General features: G+C 34.3%; 2 protein-coding genes across 2 annotated transcripts; both read right to left on the reverse strand.

Moving 5' to 3' along the window:
* Positions 1-307: 307 nt before the first annotated feature.
* Positions 308-2,033, reverse strand: LOC107886683 (phospholipase A1-IIbeta). The gene is made up of 2 exons (XM_016810731.2): positions 1,254-2,033; positions 308-1,175 (listed from the first exon to the last, which is right to left on the reverse strand). Exons 1-2 carry the CDS (start codon positions 2,010-2,012, stop codon positions 555-557), a joined length of 1,380 nt encoding a protein of 459 aa, XP_016666220.2. The 5' UTR covers positions 2,013-2,033; the 3' UTR covers positions 308-554.
* Positions 2,034-6,108: 4,075 nt separating this feature from the next.
* LOC107886682 (phospholipase A1-IIgamma) lies at positions 6,109-8,280 on the reverse strand. The gene is made up of 2 exons (XM_016810730.2): positions 7,603-8,280; positions 6,109-6,987 (listed from the first exon to the last, which is right to left on the reverse strand). The coding sequence occupies exons 1-2, from the start codon at positions 8,239-8,241 to the stop codon at positions 6,373-6,375; spliced, it is 1,254 nt and encodes a 417-aa protein (XP_016666219.1). The 5' UTR covers positions 8,242-8,280; the 3' UTR covers positions 6,109-6,372.
* Positions 8,281-9,409: the final 1,129 nt, after the last annotated feature.

A 9,409-nucleotide genomic window follows, 5' to 3' on the forward strand; every position in this document is an offset into this window, starting at 1 on the left:
TCTTACGTGGTTGATAAAAGCTAATATTTTTAATACCTTTTATTATTTTATTATTTTATATGATTTTATGATTATTTTTTTTATTTTTACCCATGTGGTATCCAAATTTCTAATGTCTAATATTACCTTCGCGATTAACTCGTGAAACGAATGTACGACTTGAAGGAAATGAATATTATAGTTAATGCTGACTCGTCCTCCTGCGATGAATGCATGCATAGCAATAATTTCATGGCACATACTACTACCAAAAATTTCAAGAATTAACGATGTTCATTGAACAAAAATAATATTATAAAAAAAGGGGGAAAAAAAAAGCACAAACTTTATTCATGGAAATATGTAGACAAACACACAGAGTTCAGACAGCACAATCATGTCCGACGCAATGGGGGCTATGCTGATAAGCGACCTTAACGTCCAACTTTGTTTTAATTTGCTATTAGGAGTTAGGACTGTAAGTAGAGGTACTTTGCAGGACAGAGATGCAATACTGGTTTTATATGATTGCATTTAAAAGGATGTTATTTATTTGACATGATCGACCGGTCCAATTAAGCACTCGGCGGATCTGGCACATAGGCAGTGTCATTGAACTTCCAGTGCCCATCGTCCGTTTGAACCATGTTTTTGAACAACTCCTGAGTCCACCAGTTATCTGGTATTTTGTACTTGTCCAGTAAGCCATCACTACTTTTGTTTATGACTGCATTATCAAAATCTAGTTCTTCTTCAAGTTTGAAATCTCCATCTTTTTGCATCCCTGCAATTGCATGCTGGTAACCCTCCAAATTGTGAGGATTAATAATTTTCTCTTTCAAGTAGGGTGACTTGGTTGTGTCAATCCCCAACTCTTCTCCCACATGGAAGTATTTTGGTCCAAATGGAACCTTAGGGACAGGATCTTTGGAATTTACGATGCGTAGGATATGGAAGTTCTCAAGTCTATCACAAACTCCTTTGAATGCTAGGTTTCCAACACGAGGGCTAGCAGCTGGAAAGCAAGTCACCATGAACGCTTTATTCGAGTTGTCTGTTGGCTTGTTGAAACCATTATGAGCTATGTCCATAGCGTTTAGGGTTGCAAGTGCAGCACCTAAACTATGGCCTGTTACAGTTATGCTGACCTCCTCGTTCTGATACTTGTCCACCAGCTCCTTCACCGCTTTACAAGCCTGACGGTCATTAATAACAATTGAACTGTCAATGTGAGTAAAATATATGTTCAATTATTTATGTATATCAAGAATTACCTGTTGCCTGGCGCTGGTTTTAGTGTAAGGGGAATTTGCATTTGAGTTCATATAGGTGTTGTAAAAACCAGTATGAACCTTAACAGAGCCAGTTCCGAACAAATCTTTAGCTGATGTTCGAAAAATATTAGCATCGCTAACCCACTCAGATATTGTTATGGTTCCTCTCCATGAAACAAGAATATCCCTCCTTCCAAGAACAACTTTTCCTTCATCTGTGGCCACCGCCACATAACCAAAATATGCAACTTCATCATCGCTCGAAGCAGCGTATATGAAGTTGGTCACTTTATAACGGTATGGGTTACCCTTTTCAAGACCAACCCTAGCGAAATACTCGTCAGGTGGGTATAGGCTAAGAGCATAACCCTTTGAAGCCTTGGTCCCATTGAAAGCATCACCAGCAGCTCCAGCCCTTTGAAGATAGTGAATGAGATAGCGGCGAAATTCAAGATCAAGAGGGTCCAGTAAACCCTCCCAGTTGTTTTCACCACTAAGTTCTCTCCAACGAGATGCTATTGCAGAACTTGCCATAATGATTTTATCTCTTTTAGCTTTATAAATTCTAAAGTTTCTTGGTGAGGATGCGACTCGTAGCTTTGTTGAGCTTGCTTTATATAGACAGGGAAAGTTACTCCTTAGCGAGTTTATTATTGAGATTAAAAAAGTAAAGTGTTTATCATTATAAACAATAAAGTAAGTGCGCAAATTACCATATAAAGAAGCAAAGTAATGGCGCAAAAGGCCTACTTGTAGCATGCAAAATAATCAGCGTACAATGACCGCCAACGATGCGGGTTCTCCATATTAATAGATAGGAAGTCAAAGGGTTAGTACTGTGACTAAGACATGCTCGGACAACATTATCACACCACGTTTGAAAGAGCATTTTAAATGTTTTTCATTTCCTTTTCTAGAAATTTGAATTCTGATAATCCTATAAGAATAATCAAGAGAATTATTTATTTATTTATTAATTTTTATTTCTGGAATGCACGGATCAATTTCAACCATTAGATTTGTTTTAAAAGTTAAGATCTAAAATTTAAAATTTATTGTTATAGACGTTTAAAATTTATCATTTAAAGTTTAGGGTTTAAGTTTTAGAGTTTAAGTTTAGGTTTTTAACATTAGAGTTTAGGATTTATAGTTTAAGATTTAAGTTTTAGAGTTTAAGTTGAGATTTTTAATTAAGGTTTAAGTTTTAATGTTTAGGATATTATGATGTAGGGTTTGTGATTATATAATTTTGGTATTTAGGGTTTAAAATTTAGTAATACATTTGATTTTGTTTTTAATTAGACATATTATAAATAAATATTAAATATACATCAACAATCCACGTCGTTCTCATTTCGTTTTGTATGGTAGAAAAGAGAGGGTACAACCTTATCCACTCCAGTTATCACTACGACAAATAGCTTATTTGTCATATTTGTAAGTTGACAATTTTTGAAACAAAATATTTGGCTATAATCAATGTTGATATTGTGGAAGAATTCAAGCCTATTAATGAGAATTAATTTATTTGGAGTAACACATCTTAAAGATTGGATGAGTTCACGTTGGATTGTACAAAACAAATCCCTTGGTTCAAGGATGTTGGATCGAGACAAACTTGGAAGACTTATCTCCAACACTTCAATTTACATTGGTCTTTAAAATTATATTGTATATTGTTATTTTAGATGTTGTTTAATATGGAATTGAATGTAATTGCTCTCTACTATGTTAGCAAGTCTCAAATTTTTATATAACGAGAGACTTGTATAGATTTTGTAACGAAACTAAGAAAGCACTTATTTAGTCATCAGGGAACATTTTTGTGAGAGTGCGTTTGAGAGAGTAAAATCTTTTGTTGTTTGGTTTTATAGCCTGAGTTCTCATGGAGAGAACTTAGAGGTGAGAGATCTAGTATTTAGATACAAATGTGAGGTTGCTATACTGGAGTGTGATAGGACTTAAATCACTTGTTGTATTGGGATTAAAGATAATAGATTCTTCTAACTAAGCTAGACTCCGTAGATATAAGAAAATTGAACTGCACAAACAATTCATTGTCTCTTATTTTTATTCTATTTTACGTAGTTCCATCTGAAGTGCCCACTTCTGCTGTCCCTTCCATTCATACTTTGTTTTACTTAACAAGCTAACAACTATTCAAATCTTCAATTGGTATCAAAGTGTCCCACTTAACACATTTAGTGATGATCCCTAATGTTGTTATTACTAAGTTATTGAAGGACCATTAGTTGCATGTCCTCCAACGTTGGATGGTTCCAACTGTGCCTATTGGAAGGCAAAAAAGAAAGCTTTCATCACAATAATGGATGAGAAAGCTTAAGAAGTTATTGTTACTGGTTGGAGACCCCCTACAACCACTACAACGGCCGAAAGTGTTCCAAAAGTTTAGCATTATTATGGTTCCTCCCCATGAAACAAGAATATCCCTCACTTCCAGGGCAGTTTTCCCTTCATCTGTGGCCACCGCCACATATCCAAAACACACCACTTCATCAACACTTGTAGCAGCATATACAAAGTTGGTCACTCTATAATGGTATAGGCTTCCATTTTCAAGACCAACCCTAGAAAAAAACTGGTTAGGTGGGTATAGGCTTAATCTTTTGATGTCTTGGTAAGGTTGATAGCATCATTAGCAGCTTTAAGCTTTAGTTTAATAATACTTTTAAAAAGCACTTTTAGAACAAAAAACGCTTTTGAGATAAAAATATTTTTAAACAAGACTCTTCTAAGAGAAAAAAATACTTTTCAAAAACAAAAAATTGACCCAAATGCCTTTTTTTCAAAAAGCAAAAAAGTTTAGCTTTTCTCAAAAGCGCTTTTTATCTAAAAAAAGAATCTTCTTTTTCGCTTCATTTGATCTGTTCTGTTGTAAAAAAACAAACAGAACAACGTTCAAAAGTTTAACATTACAACATTCCAAAAGAAAACACATTCAGTCACTAACAGGCCTACGTTTACACCAAATCAATAGCTCACCACCAGGCTTTAAAATTTTCCTCACGATTTATACCTGCAATCACCAAGGAAGATGTCATTTCATTTCCATTCCTTTCTACCATAAAAAGCAACAACATTTCCTACCTTTTCAATGTCTCTTTCAATATCTGCGAAAGTTGCTTGAAGAGACCATGGTCTCATAGACTTATTGCACACCAATTAAACACCACTATTGAACCAAGTTCTAAAAATAGAGAATCATTTAGCTTCCATTTCATAGCTAAAAATACTTCCAATGCAACCATCACCGTTCCAATCTCTGCCAAATCAGTATCATTTGCTGCTATAGAACCTGAAAATAAAGCTATTGCGACTCCCTCCTTATCTCTCAAGACACCTCCACAACCTGATCTATCCTCGTTTGCAATCCCAAAAACATTAAACTTTAAACATCCATGCGAAGGAGGGCGCCATATCAATGCAGCTGGTTTGGGTTTAATTAAATCAATCCTGCACCTATTAAGACATATCCACTAAAAGTTCTCTTGCAACATTAGCTCATCATAAACAGATCTAATCCACAGCAATGCCCTCATCTTTGATTGAAAAATCAAATTTTACATAGTCACCATCCTTTAAAATTTTCCATAGTTCTTAGAAGCATTGCTAAACTAAGCATAACTCTTTGAAGATCAAGATCTAGACATGATTATTTATCTATTCTCACTATAATCTAAACTCAGTTTGTGAGGATGCGATGCGACTCGTAGCTTTGCCATGCATGCTTTATTATAGACGGGGTAACTTTGTCTTGTAGTAAATTAAATAATGGAGCAAGCCACATTTCCAGCATTAGAAATATGAGCCACAATGTCATTTTTTTTATCATTAATTTATAATTATAATTAAAATAATTCTATTATATAAGTAAACATTTTATGTTTACGATGATGCTAAGACATTACTTAAGGACACCGAAAATTAATGAAAGAAAGACTGTTTTTAGCAGAAGTTGTTCCTCTAATTAATGAATAATGACAAGCTGACAACTGACAGAAGACACAAAAGGATAGGATCTGAGCATATGTTTAAAGTAACTCATAAACTAAACTTTAATCTACTTAGCGACTTCAATGACAGAAGACACAAACGTTTGACGGTAGCCTATAAGCTTAAAAACACAAGAGAGAACAAAGAGCCATAAACCCTAGCCTTACCCTATGAGAACCCAGAGCTTACTAAGAATATCAGTTCATAGGAAAAAATAATTAAAGTAAGGAATCATGGTCACCAACATCGGTATGCATGCCTCGGGTCTAGGAGAGTATTTCGCAACAGATGAAGCCCCGAAACCACTATCAACTTATGAAAAGAAAGATGAGATCCCTAGTCAAACCATCACTCCCAGCCAAATCCATCAACAAATAACAAAATAAAAATAAAAGCCAACTCATAAAATTATCAAAACCCCAATAATGCCGCAAACATATCATTACATGTATAATCTTGAATTAACTTGTTATTTTCACATATTATTCACACAAAAATCAATTATGGATTTAACTATTATCGTTTGTATCAAGATTTAAATTTTAAAATTCAAAAAGTGTAAAAACTAAGAATAATTTAATTGGAGAACAGAAATAAGATTAATAGAAAATTTTAACTACTACTATTGTTTAGATCAATACTAAAATTTTAAAATTGAAAATTTGTAGAGACTAAAATTGACCACTTCAAAAGGTTCAAAGACTAAATTTGATCAAACTAAAATATATAGACTAAATCACAAGCACTTATAACTAAATTTAACCTATTAAAATTGAATGAATAAAACAAACAATAACAAAACAACAAACCGGCCACACCACCATGATCGACACTTGAGCAATTTTCCCACCCCAAATACCAATTAAATTTCTTAGTCTTAGTATAAAATTATTATCTAATCAAGTAATCTGTATTCAAATGCACAGTCCAATTCTCTCTCTCTCTCTCCATTTTATGTTTACTAGTATTGTTCACAGTATTGACTCTCACGACATTAGACACCTAGTGCAATAAAAATAAAAATAAAAATAAAAACATACAGAGAAATTCATCTTTCAACCCCCATTGAACCCCATGTCATCAAGCATAACCAAGGGTAAAGCATTTAAGAATAATCATCATCTTGACCTTCATGATCCATCAATTTCCAAGACCCATCTTCTTTTTGGACCATACCTTTGTTTTTCCGAACCCTCCAAGACACTGGCACCATGTATTCATCTTTTAACCCATCGAGTGATTTGTTCACAAGGGCTATATCACGATTAACAACCAAACTAAACCCTCCTTCACTACCTTGTGTGCCAGCCACCCCATGTAAATAACCTTCCAAATTATGCCAACTTGATAAGTTCCCAGGACTCTTCAAGTACTTTGATTTACGGGTGTCGATACCCAATTCTTCACCCACATCCGAATACCCTATCAAAGGATAGTTTGGGACGACATCTAAGGCGTTTCTTACGCGTAAAGCTCGAAGGTCTTTGAAACCTGTAAATGCCTTTTTGAAGTCTGAATCGCCAACTCGGGGACTAGCGAATAAAAAGGCTGTAACAAGAGCGGCCTTGCTCGACTGGTTTTGGTGCTTGTTATATCCATTGGCAACTACGTCGATGGCATTCAAAGTTGCAAGGGCTGCACCTAAACTGTGGCCGGTGATTGTGATGCTTATTTCCTCGTTCTTGAATTGGTCTATTAGTCTCCTGACCTCGTTAAGAACCTATAAAGAATCAGTACAAGGACAAGAACCATTTTTATTTTTATTTATAATAGATTATGCTACTTGTACCATTTTAAGTCAACTTGTGTTAGGTAGTTAAGAACTTGAGTGGAATCAAGCATATGATTTCAATATCATACATAATTTATAAATAAAAAAAGAGTTTAATATGAATGTTTTTCAGCGATTAGGAGATTGAGTTATTCATCTTATAGCATTTGTTGAGAGGATGTAGACTTTGTTGGAAAAAGCTTATAAAGTGTTATCTATTAGGAGTTGATAGACTCTCGACGAGTCAATATTGTCTAGATGAAGGTTTTGTCTCCTAACTTTTTAAGTGGCCAAGTATTTAAAGAGACGATAGGTTCATAAAGTGGGAGCACCTTGTTTGGTGCCCGATAAGACGAACCATGCACGTTGCACATGGTCATTTATTAAGAAAATTTCACTCTATAAACACACCACCAGACAAACCCTCGCCAAAAAAATAATATTAACTTATTAAAAATCTGTTAACTCTCAATATATGCCACTTTGCAAACTTTTTCGAATGAAATCAAATTCGCTCAACATCATTAACTTACTATTGGTTAAAGGAATTAAAGAATCTCTCACCTGGTCCCGGGCACTGCTTTTGTTATAGGGCGAACGTGGGTCATCCGAGGTGTAAATCGAGTACCAACCCTCATGCACCTTAACATCACTTCGTTGATCACCCAATATTTTCCCAGGTGACACCATGTTAAACTCAAAATCATCGATCCATTCCAAGGTCTGCACCGTTCCTCTCCAAGCAATCACAATGTCCCTCCTTCCCAACATTGCTTTCCCTTCATCCGTAGCCACCGCAACGTACCCGATCCAATTTGATTCTTTATTCCAAGCTTCCCTCGATATCGGCTTCACGATAAACGCTTCAGGGACTTGAATCTGTGATGTCGCGTACAAGAATTTCGTCACCTGGTACCTATAAGGATTGCCTTTCTCCAAATTCACATTAGAAAAGAAATCTTTCTTGCCATACAAGCTACTCCCAGCAAATTTCGATGCCTTCTCGGTGTTGAAAGCATCATAGGTAGCTTGAGCCATTTCTCCATAGTGAATAATGTAACGCCGGAGATCAATGTCTAAAGGGTCCAAAAGCTCTCCCCAATTCTTTTGGCCACTTAGATCCTTCCATTTTTTTGCTATACTGCTGCGCATTACCTTGTTTTTCTTACCGAACCACTTCCTAGAAATGCATCGTGTTCCCATGCCTTTCAAGGATGCTTCATGTTGTTGTTCATCGATTATTTATAGCACCAAAACTTGACTTGCACCAACATTAACTACTCAAGTTCTATTATGCAAGCAATGTAATTTTATTGCCCATAAAAAAAATCTATCAGTGGTTAGATTTTTCACTTACCAAACAAAATAAGTTTGTAAAGTTTACATGATAATTTACCGTATATAAGCTGAATCATATTCTTTTACATTTTTTTATCAATTTAATTCTCTTCCTTTTTTTTTTTTGAGCTAAACCACTTTTTTAGTGATGTTGGTTCGCAACATGCATAGTGGTTCATATATATATATATAACGTTGATATGATACTTTTTGTCTTATATGACATGCTAGCAAATAATATATTAAAAAAATAACACGAAGTACACATGAATTGCTATATAGGTTATCATGTTTAAAAATTTAACGTTTTAATTTGTGTCTTTATTAAAAAACCAACAAGTAGACTTTTTTTTGAAAAATTAATAGTTAAATCTAATTCCTTTTAAAAAATTAAAAGAAAAATTTAATTAAAAATAAATAAAATTAAATTGATAAAAGATATCTAAAAACTAAATTCATCATTATATATATATATTTATATGTTGATTATCTTTATTTTTCTTAAGGTGACGTGCAATTAATTGCACTATACAGGAACTTAGACTACGATGTTTCAAGTGACAGCTCGAAAAGGAAAATACAACCAGTCTTCCACATATACTATTATCATATAATACCATATTAGAGACTTATACGGCTTGTTTTATATGTCAAAATCATTACATGAAAAACCAAACACATTAACTTCTCTCCTGGGAATTTTCTGGCTACTTCATTTGTCTTAATATAAGCCCAAGTAATTTAAAAGCATGTAGATTTACGGTATGTTTCTTTCACGTATAAATTTCAGAAATTAATAAATCTTCTGGTATTAGTGTTGAGTATCGCACTAGGTGTATTACGCGTTCAAAAAAATTATAATTTAATTCCGACGAGATTCCTCCAGCTTCATGGATTATAAAAGAAAAATCTTCAAACTAATATTCTTGGCTTTGAAGGGCATTTACCTGTTTTTGGACAAGGAAATTCATGTTACCTCCCACCGAAAGTTGGGAGAAAATCAGAATGCTTTGGAATATATGTATCAATAGAC

Source organism: Gossypium hirsutum, chromosome D10 (genome assembly GCF_007990345.1).
Source record: "Gossypium hirsutum isolate 1008001.06 chromosome D10, Gossypium_hirsutum_v2.1, whole genome shotgun sequence".
Taxonomy (NCBI): Eukaryota; Viridiplantae; Streptophyta; class Magnoliopsida; order Malvales; family Malvaceae; genus Gossypium; species Gossypium hirsutum.